This window comes from Boleophthalmus pectinirostris, unplaced genomic scaffold (assembly GCF_026225935.1).
Source record: "Boleophthalmus pectinirostris isolate CB_2022bp ecotype Guang Dong unplaced genomic scaffold, ASM2622593v1 HiC_scaffold_13, whole genome shotgun sequence".
NCBI classification, from domain to species: domain Eukaryota; kingdom Metazoa; phylum Chordata; class Actinopteri; order Gobiiformes; family Gobiidae; genus Boleophthalmus; species Boleophthalmus pectinirostris.
In genome coordinates this window covers 13216977-13234524 of record NW_026571036.1, presented here as the reverse complement: position 1 = coordinate 13234524, position 17548 = coordinate 13216977, and the positions used below count along the sequence as shown (strand labels likewise).

The 17548-nt window shown below is 39.4% G+C and overlaps 2 protein-coding genes across 2 annotated transcripts in view; one reads left to right on the top strand and one right to left on the bottom strand.

Annotated features, from left to right (window-relative positions):
* Positions 1-1165, top strand: part of hadhaa (hydroxyacyl-CoA dehydrogenase trifunctional multienzyme complex subunit alpha a) — a 12646-nt gene extending 11481 nt beyond the window's left edge. Inside the window, exon 21 of the mRNA XM_020941209.2 lies at positions 197-1165. Coding sequence (XP_020796868.2) covers positions 197-342 — 146 coding nt within the window. The 3' untranslated portion in view covers positions 343-1165. The remainder of the gene's footprint in view (positions 1-196) is intronic.
* gareml (GRB2 associated, regulator of MAPK1-like) lies at positions 1139-17548 on the bottom strand. Its single transcript, XM_055149628.1, has 7 exons — positions 17395-17548; positions 14285-14425; positions 7588-7718; positions 6484-6649; positions 4433-5268; positions 3157-3326; positions 1139-2727 (listed from the first exon to the last, which is right to left on the bottom strand). Exons 1-7 carry the CDS (start codon positions 17504-17506, stop codon positions 2187-2189), a joined length of 2097 nt encoding a protein of 698 aa, XP_055005603.1. The 5' UTR covers positions 17507-17548; the 3' UTR covers positions 1139-2186.

Below are 17548 nucleotides of genomic sequence, written 5' to 3'. Positions count from 1 at the left end.
TTGTGCTTTTAAACACTGGGACATCTGCCTACTTTGAAATTAAATAGTTACTCAGCATGACTCATTTGTTCAGTATGAATTAAGTCTTTGTTCAGGCTTTATCAAAGGTGTAGTGTTACAAAATCCAAACAGGGTATTGTTTTTCTCAAAGCAATTAGCTTGATTTTAAATATATCTTTCTTATTTGTCTTCATAGGTCCGTTCAGGTATGTGGATTCATTCGGAGCGGAAAACCTTGTGAGTATCATGAGGAGATTTGAGGATGTTTATGGAAACCAGTTCACACCCTGTCAGCTGCTCCTGGACCACGCCAAGGACCCCAGCAAGAAATTCCACCACTAATTCTAAATAAGGATCATCAAAACGAAACTTGGACAAGTTAGTGAGGACGGTCTGTCTTTTATGTTACTGGAGAGCCTGAAAATGTTTTAAAATTTTGTAATTGTGCAATATTTTAGAAAAATATACCTCAGTCAAGGAAGTGAATAACATTTCTTTCACAACTCTACAAAGATAGCATTGTTCATTTGAGCAACCATAACTATCTTTCTGTTTTTATAACTTGATTTAGAGTTTACATTAACATGCCATGATTTAAATGCATCAGATGAATGCATGTTTTAATTTTATGGCCAAAATGATAAAAATTTTAAGTTGCCATTGTATTTTTCAATAACTATGAAGCCATTATTAATTAATTAATTGGTTTTCTTTACTGACTTGCCATCTTGATACGGTATATTGTATATACTTTTAGCATTAGTCATGTTCAGGGAATTTATCTATGTCATATTTATGTAAAAATACAGGGCTATAATAATATTAATAATAATACATAGCATCAGTTAACGTTGAGCTGTTAGACGGTATTTCATAATAGGGCCATGGATTCCACAAATATTCATGTTTTTCTGGCCTGTTTGAAATCAGTTATATTGAAAGTGAAGAAAGAATGCTTTTACAAGTCTGTGATGTTCTGCAAAAGTATGCCTCTTTATTGGACAGCAGTATTTTATCACATGCATCATTAGTAACACTACAGTTCTCTATCTGTACCATCTCTCCTGGGTCTACAAAGTGCAGGGCATGTTTCAATATTGTGCTTAGAAAACTTAAAAATGATATTTTAAAGCAACACAACATCTCTAATAAAGAACTTACAATATTTCTTAAAATCTTGTGTTTTATTTGATCATTCTTTCTGGTTATATGTTCGTAGCAGCATAGCTTACAACTGAAAATAGTGATACATGTTGGGAAAAACATGTTTATCACTTAATTTGTAGTTATGGCCTAAAGTAATACTAAACTAAATCTGAGGTATAATTTGAAAAACAAAAAAGCATCTTATATTCTATCTTTTTACACAACAAATATATAGACATTAATTTAATTTCAGAACCACCCAATGAGCATTTAACTATTTTTTTTCTGACTAAGTTTTATTAAATAATTAGCTTAATTAGCTTAGCCTACTGTTCTTGTTCATGTACCTGTCAAATAACACTTACAATTGGATCATACATAAGGATGAGACCCTCATAAATACAATTTCTTCACATTGTCAACTTAGTGGTAAATTCAAAGTCTTTGCAGTCTGCACTCTCTTTTACATTCAGGTTTGGGTCATTTGAATTGTGGAGAAAACTGCTTTGTAAACTAGTCTTGGTTTGAGGAACCATCAGACTGTATTTTGTTCTGAAAATGAAATATCATATTTGATCACTTTGCACTTAGGCCACCAGGGGGCGGAGGTCCAGACACTGGGCTCAGCGCTGCTTCACAGTGAAGGCACATTATGGCTCAGGGGCCAACAGGCACATGAGGCTCAGTGTTTCTGAGGGGTTCTGCTTTCAAAGCTGCATACTATAGAACAGACTTTTTTATAATTGTACCTATGTGACATATTTCCCAAATTCCCATATTGTGCTTTTTCATTCTTCAGTAGTCTTGAGTTCTCTTTTACATTGTTCTGATTCTGATTCTGTCTGTTACACCCCACATATTTTTATTATTTGCACCAATATTTGCCATACTTGCTGAACTAATTCGAACCAAATCTCAGCACATTATGGGAGCTTGACCATTAGACAGTGCAGTAGTACGGTGCAGATGTACAGTGTGGTAGTACAGAGTGGTAGTACTGTGCAGTAGTATACAGGTTTGAAGGCCCAGTCCATCTGGGCTCAGATCTTGGGTCTCCAGCCCTGGATGAACTGTATGATCTTGGTGACGTGCAGGCGGCTCAGGTGGAAGTCATGTGACAGGATGTCCTCTGTCAGCTGCACCAGGAGGCGCCCGTCGATCCTCTCTCTCTGAAACACCGCCACGGCCGCCTCTGATAGGCCGATAAAGCGCAGACAGGCGGACACTTCCTCCAATGAGAGCGCAGACAGGTCCTGAGGCGGGCTCCAAGTTCCGCCTCCCTCTGCCCCCCTGGTTGACTCTGAGGGCGGGCTGGGCTCTGGGGAGGGGCAGGGCGACTGGCGGTTAAAGGGGTTCAGTGCACCGAAGGGGGCGAAGCGACTCTGAGGTGGAGGCGGCCTGAGGCGGGGCCCAGAGAACGACTCCACCCATGGCTCCGCCCAAGTGGCCTGTGCTGGCTGCGGATTGGCTGTGCTGTCTGCAGGTGGGGCGGGCGATGGTTCAGGACTGGTGGGGTTCGGAGCAGGACAGTCTCCCCAAGGGCAGGGATAACAGTACAGGGAGGTATCAGGGGAGGGGCAGCTGGAACACAAACATTTATACATGAACTGCTGAATAAAAATGCTATATTTGCTGAAAAGACGTATTAAAAGCTTTAATTAGTTTCAGTTTCGTTTTTGACGCTTGGAGTCCCCCCTCTCTTGTGCTTTCACCCTCCTGTGACACTACTGCACATCGCATCAGGTTTGTGAAGTTATAGTATATTGCCTTTGTATATTTATGAACAATATGTACCCGGGAGAGATTGCAAGATTACTCAAACATGCATGGACTTATAAAATCACTTCAGGCATGTTTTTATTAAGGGAACAAAAGCTACATAACGTGTTAGAAAGCTCCAAAAAGTCAATTTTGCAATACTTACTAATACTACTTTCACTTCTTTACAAAACAGTTGAAACAAGCCTCTACGAAGTCCTACTACGTAACAGCTGTATTTTCTTATGATACCTTTCTTGTAATCCGGAGGAGTAAAAGGACAGGTTGGGCCTTGGAGATGTGGAGGTTTTGGGAAAGCGTGGGGGCACCGGCGGGCTCGGGGCAGGACTGGAGATGGACCCTCCTTTAGAACAGCGAGGGGGGACGGGAGGAGCTATCAGGTAACGGCATTCCTCTCTAACCTACAGGCAAAAGACATTATATACATTATATACATTTACATTGTACAGTTAAGTAGCGTTTGTTTGTATCTTTGTTTGTATCTTTGTTTTGAACTTGGTGACCGTTCCAGCAGACAGCTAAATGTAAGGGAATAAGAAAAGAGGTGGCAGGGTGTAATTATCCTGCACTGGATCACACACATCAACGCCCACAGCACATTTGATGAGGGAGAACAAATGACTGTACTCAGATGTCCAAACTGATCTATGGTTTGGTAAGTCTGCCTTGCTCTTCTCATAGAAAAAAACTCATATTCTACCAAATACAGAAATATAATGTGATTTGAAACTAATTGAAACTCTGTGTAACTTTTCTGGAAGAGTCTACAGCACTTGCTTTTCTCTTTGGAGATGTTATTGCTTCGCCTGGAATGATCCACAGTAGGTCATTAAACTTATCTAGGTCTATTTCCATTTCCACAGCGACGAACAGACTACCAGAGCAAATTACAGGTCAGATCTGTGGGAAGATTACTCCACTTACAGTAAGAACGCATGCATTTTAAGGATTTTTGATAAATAGAAATGAACTGTAATTGAAAAAATGCAAGATAGAGAAGTTTAATGTCATACTGTGGAACATTCTCAGGCAAGTAACATCATTGATCGTGGTGTATTTCTTCAGAAAGGTTACAACTTTCAAAGCATTTCATTTGTTCATTTTGGTTTGAAATAGTTTTGTCGAGTTACTATAGTTTCATATTCTTTATAAAACATTTCACACCAATACAAAGAATTATTGTGCACTTAATTATATTTAACTTTTACTTTTCATTAAGTAATAATGTCTTGAGGATCTCACTATATATAGCGACAACCGAAATAGCCTTCCTTCTATGTCACTAGTGCTACTTTTAACCAGGATGTATTCACGTCACATAAGCATTAGCCAGAGTACGGCCTTTCCAGGAAGTGTGTGTGTGTCTGTGTGTGTGAGAGTGCGTGAGTGTGTATGTGGTCAGGGAGGTTAAAAGCTGTAATGTATGAATAATTCAGATCAGTGTCTTGACTTTGAGAGGCCGGATACTGCCCCGGACAGAGCCATAGGAGGAGACAGCCCCACTCACCGCATCTGATTTGGGCGGTACAGGTGGCGGGGTGGACACTCTGGTCACTACTGTACCCAGTGACCCGTCCATAGAGGAGGACGAGTGAATCGAAATAATATTAGGCTCCTTCCCCAAACTCTCTGTGTTCTGATTGGTCCAGAGTTCTTCGTACGGAATCTCCTCATTGGTCCGCATATCTGTGTCCGTCCACTCGGGAGTCATGTATTCCCTTTCCTCACCAGGTCCCTCCCCCACAGAGTCCCTGCAGCGCTGTGATAGGCCGTCGGTGACCCCGCCCACGTAGCCGCACATGGAGAGGCGTTGTAGAGCGGGGGCGAGCGAGTCCTGTCCCACGCACACCCTGGAGCGGCGCGGGCTGGTGCACTCCTCCGTCATGCACTCCAGCTCCGGGCGGGTCTCCCTGACAGCCCGAGAGTACGCGTCTGGGTCAAACGCGTGCCGTAAAAGTAGGCTCTCCAGCGCCGCCGTGTGGACAGACGCCTCCGCTACGTTAAATCTAGGCATACACCGCAGTAACAGGAAGTGGGACGGGGATACTTCCTGTCTGCGGAGGACCAAGCACAGTACCACAGTTTTGCTAACGATGTTGAGTAGCTTGTAGCGGTGGCCCTCTCTCACTGCGTGACGGTCGTATGGGTTCCGCGGCGGGCGAGTCGGGACGGAGACGTTGACGGGGAGGCGGACACGTTCTATGATGCTCCGCACTGTGTGTTCTCCTCCCAGCATGCCTTGTTCCAGAGGGGAGCGTGTGCAAAAGCGCCCCCGGCAGGCGAAAGGCAGGCTCACACTCTGGTTGGTGCGGTGATTCATGCAAACCAGGCACGGAGTTTTACCTGCGAGGAAAGAAATGAGATTACTTTCACTTTATTGTTACAAAACACTTGGCTTCTTATGAAGGAAAACTTTGCATCATGTTTAAAAAACACCCATAATTCTGTTCGCATATTGACTCGGTACTGATTGTATGTCGGACACAACATATTATTTAATTTATGTCCATGCATGTCCACATAATTAGGTAAGTAAGTAAGTTCTTTATTTATATAGACCTTTTCACAGACATTTTTCAGTCACTCCATACCCACTTGTGGTAAGCTACTACTGTAGCCACAGCTGCCCGGGGGCACACTGACTAAAGCGTGGCTGCCATGCTAATCAGCGCCATCTGACCACCACCATCACTCATGCACACATCACTTTCATACTAGGCAATGTGGGTGAAGTGCCTTGCCTAAGGACATAACGACCCACTGTGGCACCTGATTTTCCCAGGTCTCCCATCCAAGTACTAACAACTAACACTTGTTTAGCATCTGAGATCTGATGGGATTAGGCTTTGACAAACCGGTATGGCCACAGTATTAGTAATACTACTATTAGTATTGTTTGATATTTATTTATGCTACCCGTATGTTGCAACATCTCACATTTTTGTGACTGAAATGCGTAATGGGGGCTAAGTGTCCCAACAGTAGCCACACTATATTTACTTGACTTTCTGTAAGCTTAATTATTATTAATCACACTAATTTGTACTTTGTTCTCTTAGCTCTTACCATATGTGTAACTTTCACTGAATACTTGTTTTCTGTGATTAATTCAAGCTGCAGCAGCTCTACATTCAATTACAGAAATGTATGTTATATATTAGACTATACCAAATGCTGCAGAGTTATTGTTATTGCTTTGTTTAGAATGTTCCAGAGTATGGCATTAAACTTATCTGCCACCATGGAGACATGCAGGATATTCCACCAGGCCTAGTTACAGGTCAGTTCTGTGTGGAGGGGAGCTTTCAATGTATTTTTGTGCAATAAAAGCAACTAGAATTGAGTGCAATGCCGCACTGTGGTACATTCACAATAATATCACGACGGAGACAAGCAGGTAACATACCCTCCATCTCAAAAGTTACACAGTGCACCTTTAATGACGGCCAGATGTAAAATAATTGGGGGATGTTTATTTTGTGGAAACGAAATAGCCCATGTTATTAGCCCAGTGCTCCCACTAAACAGCAGGGTTGGGGTGACCTTGGCTGTACTCACTCCTTGGAGTTTTTCCCAGGCGTCTCAGCAATGCGCTCAGGCCTGTCTTGTCCTTGGAGGGCGTGGCACACAGAAGCTCCGCCTTCCCCATGAGTGACAGCTCGTCTCCGGCCTGCAGACTGAAACTGTACTGCTCACTGTCATCACTGAACTCCCCAGACACAACCTGAAACATACGCAATTAATTTGTCTTATAAAACTGTAAAAATTATGAGTGAATGTAAGTGTGTCCAAAACTAGAGATGTTGGATACTATTTTGGAGGGGCTGGATATTCAAGTAGCCTACATCCATGAAAGAGTTTTGATTTGGCTAGTAGGGTTATACATTACATACATACATTAAGTACCAATGTTACCAACTAAATGTTTTTTTTTGTTTTTTTTTAAACTATCTTTATATAGATTCTGCCTTAGATCACTCAAATTTTAGAACTCAAATCTGTACTTTTTCTTCCACATACTTTCTCAATGGAGATGTTATAATTTGTTTGGGATGTTTCATAGTATGGCATGACCCCATCTGTCTGTATTTATTCAGTTTAAGCTGTTTTTATTGCTAAAACAAATACATTTTATCACACATTTTTATTGTGAGGGGACACGTCACTGAGCTGATCTAAAACTTGGCCTAATGGTGTCACCTGCTTGTCTCCATGTAACTTCAGGAGATATGTTTAATGCCATGCTGTGGGACATTCCAGGCAGAGTAATATATTGGAAACAAGCATGTGGTGGACCCTCACATTTAAAAATTAAGTGTATAGCTTTCATGAAAAATATGTTAAAGTAAACTCCCCAAAAAACATACTACATAGGTCTCCAGGAAGAATAGCTGATAGCTGATAGCTAAGATCAATTAAATACAATCGATTAACCTACCCAGGACCTACAGCGGTGGTGCTACAACTTGGTACAATGCATCTCTCCTGTTAAGGTTAATGTATTTTGTGCACTGTCCCTGTCTCATTAAATAAATAAACTATAAAGTAAAGTAAAGAAAGTGTAACGTGTGCCTATTACCCATGTTCTGGTTTGGTGAGCTCTCCCTCTCCCGTTAAGTGCAAACTTTGTCCTAGTATAATGCCTTCTAAAGGGAGTGTTACCTTGACGCTGAATGTGATGGGCTCCATGACAAAGACTCGGTCGGGGAAGGCTCCGGCCACCTCCTCCACACTGGAGAAGTACTGCACTGGGTCCCTCACATCACGGTCCTCGTCCAGCAGCTTGAACTTCCCTGGACAAACAATATGTACATTTACATACAGGAGGTCTCAGTACTGACAAATGAAAACGTAAAAAGTGGTTAGAATGTGTTTTATGTTTTGTTTTGTTTGATTTTAAATTGTAAATGTAATTATTATATATTCTGGGGATTTTTTTAATGATCTTGAAGGCAAGTTAAAGGAACAGTATGTACCTTTCTACAGGTGGCACGTCAGGAATCATGCAGGTCATCATAGATAATATAAAGCTAAAACCATACTTTCGAGCATTCTCTATGAAGATAAATGAGCTTTATGCCATATTGTGGAAAATTATATTGAAATGAACAACATTTCCCTGGAAACAAGCAGGAGGAGGCCCCCTCTCCACACCAAGTTAGTGTCAGGTTTGTGGAGATGTAAGCCCGCTCACAGTAAACCTGGAAAAGAACTTAAACGGGTCTTACTCCCAACATATAGCCACATATTGTATATATCGAATTTACTGCTCCTTGCACTTCCGATTAGATGCTAAACCACATTTCGTTACCTTGTACTTATACAAGTGTAATAACAATAAAGTTGAATCTAAATCTAAATATAGTCAACCACCATTGTGATCTTAGCCAGACCAGGTTTTCAGTCCTATATGCATTAGTATATATACATTTACTGTAATTATTAAACCACGCCTGTTTCTTTTCCTCATACCACTTTCTCTATTTACCCAGGCTTGGGACTATAACAAAAACAAGACTTTGATGACCCATGACAAAGTGCAGAATTAACGTGAGAAATGCAGAGAAATAAATTCATAAACAACAGAAGAGCGAAACCACACACTCCAGTTAAGAGGTTAATTCTAGTGCAAAGCCATCGGAACGGGGCGGACACAAAGACACCTCCGTAACCTCTGACCTGGCACCAGCTCCCGGCCAATCAGCAACCAGCGGGGTCGCCATGGTAACCCATAAAGGAGCCCATTCTCAGGCAGAGCAGAGACACGTATCCATGGAGACCCTCACACACACACAACGCTCGCCGCTTCACCCCATCCGTAAATGTTTCACTTGACCGGCAGACTTACAGCAGCAAGAGAATATTGACCATAGCTGTTTTGGTTTGGGCGCTTGACTGAAATATAGGCCAGATAAGGAAGTTTGAACAGTATTATAATGCTTTCCATGAGATTCAGAGTAATGAAACTTTTGGAATGTTGCCCTAGCAATTAACAATTTAAAACTAAATATTTTTTAATGGGCTCTGGTCCTTGAAAACCTATACAGAAAGTTTAAAAAAAAGAAAACTTATAACATATTTTGGTAACTGAAATCCAGTCTAATGGATCTACTATTCCACAAAAATAGCCGCCTACAATGATTTGCTTGAATTACTTGTTTGCCCTTCACTTTTTTTATAACCAAAGCTAAAAAGCACTGTAAAGGAAAAATTACTCTGGTACAAAGTATAGTATTAAAGTATTAAAGCATTAAAGTAATGACTCATTGAAATGTTAGTCACTGTGCTATGGCATCGTTCTAAACTGAAGTCCACAAATGAAATTAATTTCTAAGTCATCGTGTAATATTTATTGTGAGTGGACTTCTTTGCAATAGCCAACCATGTTTTATGTTAAATCAAATTATCAAATCATCAATATAATTTTGTATGTTGTTTTAAAAATATTTTGAATATTGGTTATATTATTTATAATAATGTGAAAAAAGTTGCAAAAAATATATAATTAATAATAAAACTGGAATAAACTAAAGTTGAAATCTTTCAAACAATGTTATAGAGTGATATTTCTGCACTATTGGGGGTAATTTGAACAGTCCTTTAACTTTTCCACATCAAGAAACCACTCACCCATTCACAGGCACATTCATACTATAATGTATGCAGACTCTAGAGGTGAAGAGGGTTAAGTGTCTTGTCCAAGGACACAACAACAGCATTCATCTGTGGGAGCTGGAATCGCACCCGTGAGGCATTGGATCTGACCGCTCTTTACGTCAAGAGCGAGATTCGAACCCTCTACCAACTCAGCTACCATTTCAAAGATTCTCAAATCAATTGCCAACCTACTACTGTTCTCCCTTGTTTATTTGAAATTTCCATGTCATATTACTCATATTTTTATGCCAGATGCCCTTTCAGTCCCAAACAACATATCCATGGAGTGCAATTTGCGGACAGTGCATTCAGTTCTTGTTATTCCCTGGTATTTTGTTTACCTCCAAAAGTCACAGTGACCAGAGGAGAGGGTTTCAGTCTGAGAGGAGAAGCTGAATACCAAACTCCACAGTCACTCATTCAGTTCTCCCCATGTCTTTATACTGTGTCCACAACCCCCACCACCTCTTTGAATGAAGCTTGCACCTATCGGACAATACCGAGTGGACCTGCTGCTTTCACAAAATGGAAGATGGAGGAGGTAGAGCAGAGGTATACACAAAAGCATGAGACACATAAAAAACACATGCTTCTAGGCACTTTTATATTCAAGCTGAGTTTATCACCAATTATGCCAACTATATATTTATATTTTTATATTGAGTGGGTGATTTTCTTGTAGCAAGAACCTAATTGTGTTTGATTTATATAAACATAGCTTGTATATATTGCTGTGAAGAGGTAACTAAAATCATCTGCCTCTTCTGAAAGTGTACTCTTCATTGCAATTAAAGATCCAATGTTACACATAATGGACTCTTAGGAGCTTTAAAACATGTTATAATGCTGTACCACAGGGTGGAACAGAGTGTTTTCTGTTTGAGAGAAGAACTCAGCCCTAATATGCAGGGTTTGTGTGTCAAAAGTGTGAATAAAACAACTCCAGGTGTGTTTTTGAGGTAACATTATAAAATAGATCACAAAATAGTGTAATATGGTCCCTTTAAATACACCTGTTACTCACTCAGAGCATAGATGAGGTTGACCAGTGGGAGTGTCTATGGTGAGTTCATCACAGGAATGAGATCACAGTTTGATTTAAATCGGCAAAATATGAATAAACCAATGTGCCATCATGTGTTATTCAGATATTTGTGGCATTAATGTGTCCATTGAAAGGCTGAGGTTGACAGTTCAGGGGCTACTCAGCTCACTGTAGGCAATAGTTGTAATACTTATTACGTACTTAATACGTATTACTTACTATTACTACTATTATGCTCTTGGCAGTAGTTGAATGTAATGAAGTAAAAGTAGTAATGTACTGTATTTAAGTATACATTTTCAGTAGATTTTAAAGTGCATCCTTTTTACTTTTATTTTACTAAATTTAAGAGCAGGTATCTGTACTTTCTACTCCTTTCTACTGCACTATTTTTCAACTGGACTACAAAGTAAAAGTATTTATTATTGTCTGAGATCTGCAGAAAAGGCTGAGGGTTTATCTTCAACACATGGGTAATTAGCAAACCAAAATATATAAATAAAAACTGATAAAAACAGAAAAATTTAATTGTTTCTGCTGAATAAACTTCAGCAGAAGTTTATTCAGCAGAAAAGTAAAAAAACTTTTACTTTTTACTCTACAAGTATATTTTTAAACAAGTACATTAATACTTGTATTTGTTTGCTCCGGTATCTGTGCTCTTACTTAAGTACCGGTAATACAATTGAGTACTTCTTCCACCACTGTCTTAATAAACTTACAAATCTCCTTCTTTTCTCGTCTTTTGAACTCATGCCATTATTGATACAGCAATGAGATAGATAGATAAATAGATAGAGAGATAGATAGATAGATAGAGAGAGAGAGAGAGAGAGAGAGAGAGAGACAGACACAGAGAAAGAGAGAGAGAGAGAAGCATCCTGTGGTCAGTCCTAAGGGAAAACCTACAGCCGGTTACTGTGTCTCCACATAAGTTTATTTAGACTTCCTGTATGAAGTCATCACAGACATGAGCTCATCTGCACTCTCATTCAACACAAAAGAACATGATTACGCTTTAAAGGTGCATTACGTACATTTTAGACTTGTCTCCATGGTGATAAGTCAACAGTAACGAGCATGTTTTTCAAGGTATATAATAATAACAACCCCTGTACTTGAATAATGTGTACATTTTTGCCATGAAGTGGAACATTACAGATATTGCTTCTACCATGGAGACAAGTGAGACGCCGCATTACAAAGGTTACATAGTGCACTTTTAATATTGAGAGGGGACTATATATTTTGTGATCTATGTTATAATGTTGTATCCTCATCACAAACATATCTGTAGTTGTGTTTTTTTGTATTTACACATGTTTAACAGACAAATCCTGCATATTTAGGCTGCATTCTGAGTTTCTCAAACAAAAACAACCTTGTGATTTCATGTGATAATACAGGATATGCCCACCTGTGTTTTTAAACTCCATGCACCTGCACTAAAATCATTTGGATAATTTCATCCCTAGAATTGCCAGGGATAAAAAATGTAAAAAGGTAGCAGTTAACTTGAGAACTGCATGACCTCACAAGGTGAAACAGAGCATTTTGAGCTTTGGAGATGTAGACAGACTAATAATGCAGAATTACTCAAACATGAATGAAATAAAGCACAACTCCAGGTCTGTTTTTGATGGGGTAACAACATTATAACATGACTTGACAAGAGTCAATTTTGTGTAATATAGGACCTTTAAAGTAAGATTTCATTGCACCAGATAGTGTTATGATGACATTTTCTACAGTATTTTAAATGTAAACTGAACAAAATAATCATGATTCAGTCAAAATGAATTATCAGTGATCACCTTTGGTATTTTAATAGAGAGGTCTACAGCCAATCATCCATCAGTAAAAGCATATGGTTTTGAACAGACTTCTGGTGGAAAAAATTAGACTTTTTTATGGCAATTATACATTGTTTATGTGTTAGGAAATTACCAATGAAAGACATTTTTATTAGTTTTCAGTCAGACTCATTTTTTGTAATAACACTCAGGCCTAATCAAAATTATCTTTAATACATACAATTTACTTTTACTTTTTTTTTTTTTTTAGCTTTAGACAATGTTATAATGTTGTTACCTTTTCAAAAACATACCTGGAGTTGTGTTTTGTTTCATTCACACATGTTTGAGTAATTCATTATTATTAGTCTGTCTACATCTCCAAAGCTCCAAATGCTCTACTGCACCTTGTGATGTCATGAAACAGTACTTTTCATGTTAACATCTACTTTTTGTTCAGTAGATATTGTCAATTCCAGGACTGAAATCTTCCAAATGATAGTGAAGGTGTATGGGGTTTCAAAACAAAGCAAAGCCACATGACATCACAAGGTGGAACAGACTGTTTCCTGTTTGAGAGCATAACTCTAAATATGTAGGATTTGTGCATTAAATATATGAAACACAACTCTGTGTTTTTGATGAGGAAACAGCATAACACAGATGAAAAAATAGTGTGACATGGGCCCTTTAATAGAAATTACATCACACTATTATAACTTTGCATTCGTGACCTTCCCTTCTCTTCCTCCTCCTCATCACTCCATCGTGGTTATTAAACACTTCCTCTCACAAACACCTAAAAGGACCGTGGTGACGTGGGCCCAGTGTTTGTGTTTGGAGCCTGGCAGTGACATCACCAGTGCTCCATCAGAGGAGGAAGAGCCGCATTAAGATCCAGTTACACTCACAGTCATAATAATAGGACACGGCCTGGACACTCGGAACAATGGGTTGAGCCCCGGTGAGGTCATCCACACACACAAACACACACACACACACACACACACACACACACACACGCACACACACACACACACACACACACACACACACACACACACACACACACACACACACACACACACACACACACACACACACAGACAGACTCATTCAGGAAGAAGAGAGGGGCAGTCAATGAGCTGAGCCACAGAAGGTCAGCAGTAATACAGGAGAGGAGGATGAATGAATGAAAGAGAGACACAGAGAGTGAGAGAAAGTGTGTGTGTGTAAGTGGATTTGAATGGATGTGGGCTGAGAGAGAAGAAAAGGACAAACAAATTGTACGCAACATAAAAAACACCTTTATAATACACATCTAATTCATTTGGTGGTATTGCTTTATCTACTTTGTTATTATTACAAAAATACAGACAAGCATTTTTATGTGCGCTGGGTCACCTCTTCACAGATTTGACCTGTTAATTGTCTTCACTGCCAATAAAAACATCTCTATTGAGACAAGAAGGTGGCAAATCTTCCTATAAAAGCAGACCTTTAATAATAGAGACTAGAAGTGTTGCTTTGAATCTTTGCTCAAGTTTGTTTATTTCATAACTATTTGCCTCCAGCTAATGTTGAGCTATAATATCCAAGTAATTTCACTCATGGATTAAGACAAATTGTCTACTTCTACATTTCATCTGGCTAAAAATGTTGTGTTTTAAATGAACTAGATGTACTTTGTATCTGCATGAAAAGGTCATGTGTAGGCTAACTTATTCCAACACACAGTAACAAAGATTAGCCTATGTTTTCCAATGGACGAAAGTCTCTAAGTCATAGAGGGCAATTTTTCATAGGAACTATAATCCCCCAAATAATCCCAAAATCAGAGTAGAGCATGTGAGTGGTTGCTCACCCTGGTACTGGAGGGGTATGTCAATCTTGGGTCCGATGACATAATGTCCCTCCTCCAGGCTGTGGGCGGTCACTGTGGTCCACTGTCGACAGGAGTGAAGAAGAACCAGATCCTCCTCCGCCAAACCCTCCACACACTCACCTGTCAACAACAAAATTATTATTATAACACAGGGTTTTCCAAGCTGTGCAGTGAGTTCAACTGGTGGTACTTCTATTAACAACGGAAAAATTACAAAAACATATAAGACCGTTTTAAAAGTGCATTGTGTAACGTTTCTGGTGGAGGGTCTGTCAGTTGCTTTTCTCCATGGAAGTGCTTTGTTTTGTTTACAATGTTTGACAGTACGATATTAAACTTTTCTATCTTCATGGAGACCAAATCAGTACAAGTTAGAAGACAGATCTGTGGAAAGGCGACCCCGCTGACAGACAAAGGACATGTTTTTGAGCATTAAAACCACCTGTAAATAAATAAATGTAAGGTAGAGGTGTTTAATGTCATACCGTGGAACATTCCAGACAGAGCAATGATATATCCATAGAAACAAGCAGGTGACTGAACCTCATCCAAAAAGTTATGAAGTGCACTTTTATCAGTTCTACAGTGGGATCATACACCCAAATCAGAACACAATAATGTGTAAAATGGCCCATATGAAACCAAGATGGAAATATCATAGTAACTGGGATAACAAGGGCTATTAAATTAATTTTGTTATCCCACACATTACCAAGAAAATAATAACCATGTTTTCTAGTAAGTACATAACTACATTCTTCACATTTGGCTTTTATTTGGTAGGTTAATTAATCATATTATCATGACATAATTTGGACTGACAGATGTGTTTTGTTTCCATCAGTAATTAAAACGTCATAAATACGCTTTTAGCTATGCATGCCTTTTTTATAATTCCATGGAAAATGCAAGTTATAGTGTTAGCAATAATTAGTGGAGTGTGTCACATTACATTTTGGGTATTTTAGATTAACAATGTTAAAGATGTTTCTATGGAAATGTCCTTACTCTGCCTTGAATGTTACACAGTATGACATTAAACAGCTTTACCTTACATTTATTCAGTTACAGGTGGTTTTATAAAAAATACCTAGAAAACAGGAGTGAGTGTAAGTGGGGTTGCTTCTCCATAGATCTGACCTGTAACTTGGCCTGGTTTGGTCTCCATGAAGATTGAAAGGTTTAATACCATACTGTGAAACTTCACACTCAAAGCAATAACATCTACATGGAGAAAAGCAATTAATGGACCCTTCACCACAAATGTTACACAATGTACCTTTAAGAAACATTAACACAGATTCACAGTTCAGTGTCTGTAATTAGTGTGACATTTGACCAGCCCTGTAGTCATCTGGACTTTTGTAGGATCTGGCAACCCACTATTACACTGCCCCCATGCACAGAGCTGAGCCAGGCCACCACATTGATTTATGCTGAGAGCACAATGCTACATCAATGGCAAACCAACTCACATCCACACACAGTTCAAGGCAAGCCAATTTAACTTTAGTGTAGAAGTGATGGGGAAATAAATGTAGGTCCCATATAATTCACTGTTTTATTGGAAGGCATTTACAGTTTGTCCACCTGGAGTTCAATTGCATCTGTAAACAGTATCCTGGAGAGGAGAGCTCAAGGAGTATTGTTGTTGAATAATCTTTTAAAGTAGGTCTACAAGATAAATACTCATCCAAATAGGGACCCCTATTGACTGTATATTTAATTTCTGACAGAATTTGAGAAAAACCATACAAAAGCAAATTGTGCGTGAAACCTTTTTTCAGTAGTACTTTTGACAGTCTCTCACAGATTTGCAGATAGTGACAATGATTGTTTAAATACATAACTCCATTAAATAGTTGTTATAAAACATATATTCAAAAATACTTTTATAAGTTTAATTTAATCAAGTATTGTGTAAAAAAAAAGGAAAAAAGTATAATTTGTTTAAGCGAGAGAGGTTAAGTCGACCACAATGTGCCTTTTGTTGCTCAGTGTATTACACTGTTAGCCTTTTTATGGTTTCGTGGAAAATAATTTGATACTATTTAGTCATGGAATTTCTCTCCTCTTTCTATTAACAGGCCCTTTGCACTCGGCCTCACGCACGCACGTCAAAGGACCAAGTATCACCGGATAAAACGCTGCGGTTTGAAGTAGTTAATGTCCATAGAGCTTTTTGTCAATAGCTAACCTGCTCCTGGTCGGCCTTCGCAAACGTCACAGATTTGAGCAGTGGAGTTAATCAACACCTCTGCCTCGAAAGCCCACGCGCAAACAGAGAAAAAACTTGGTGCGTAATTTGGTGGACATGGCACGGGGGCGCGCATTTGTGCACAATGCCAAAGTTGGTGAACTGAGTTTTTCCCTCGCTCCTTTTTAGTATTCCCCACATTCACCGACAGATTACTACATTTGCATATGAAAAGGAACGGAGCAGCACTCGAGTAGCACAACAGACACTTTGTGGTGCACCGGACACTTTTGGCTGTGACTGACGGGAATCGCGCACAACTGCACCAAATGTGACTTGGTTTGATGAACATGAAGAAAAATAACGCAACCATGATTATTAAAATGAAAGACTCCAGGAAAAATGAACTTTTAACTCAAATCCACGGATTCTGTAAAATTATGTCAATATTTTAGAACTAGACGGAAACCATAGATGTGGATTTCAGAATAAATTATATGCATTATGTTTTAATGATTACTTGAGCACCTGGAATCCTAGAGCATTTGTTTCAAATAATCCAAGCGTGTGTTCTTAATATACTGTTGATAAGTGTAACATAAAATTGCTATATTAAGACCCTGGTATGCCATGAATCAAAATGGGCTTTAAATATTTTGCACGGAAGTCATATATTATGATTCATACGCTACTTGACACTTAAAACTGTAAGAACATAAGTATAGCTTTAAAAGTAAAAGTAGATAGAAATAGCCTACTAAGTGATAGGTGCAATTTAAAGGCTAATAACTTCGCAATAAGATGGCATGTAGCAGTCAGGGAATTTAATGTGTGCTAAAACTTGCTTGCTCTTGTCTGCACAAGCACCTGACTAACGGTCTGAGTGGCTTACCGTGTGCCAGGCGGACCAGAGTGGGCAGGCGGAACTTGCTGACCACCGCGTCCAGAGGCAGCGCCAAGGGGTTCCAAGTGATCTCCGACAGGCTCGCGGACAACTTCTCCATCCTCCCGGGTCATCACGCATCCGGGCGGCACAACGTGGATGG

Coding starts and splice junctions, on each gene's coding strand:
- gareml (XM_055149628.1), bottom strand. CDS start 17,506: ATGGAGAAGTTGTCCGCGAGCCTGTCGGAGATCACTTGGAACCCCTTG. Junction 5,269..6,483: donor CCTGGGAAAAACTCCAAGGA/GTGAGTACAGCC, acceptor CTTTCCTCGCAG/GTAAAACTCCGTGCCTGGTT. Junction 2,728..3,156: donor TCCTCCGGATTACAAGAAAG/GTATCATAAGAA, acceptor TTTGTGTTCCAG/CTGCCCCTCCCCTGATACCT.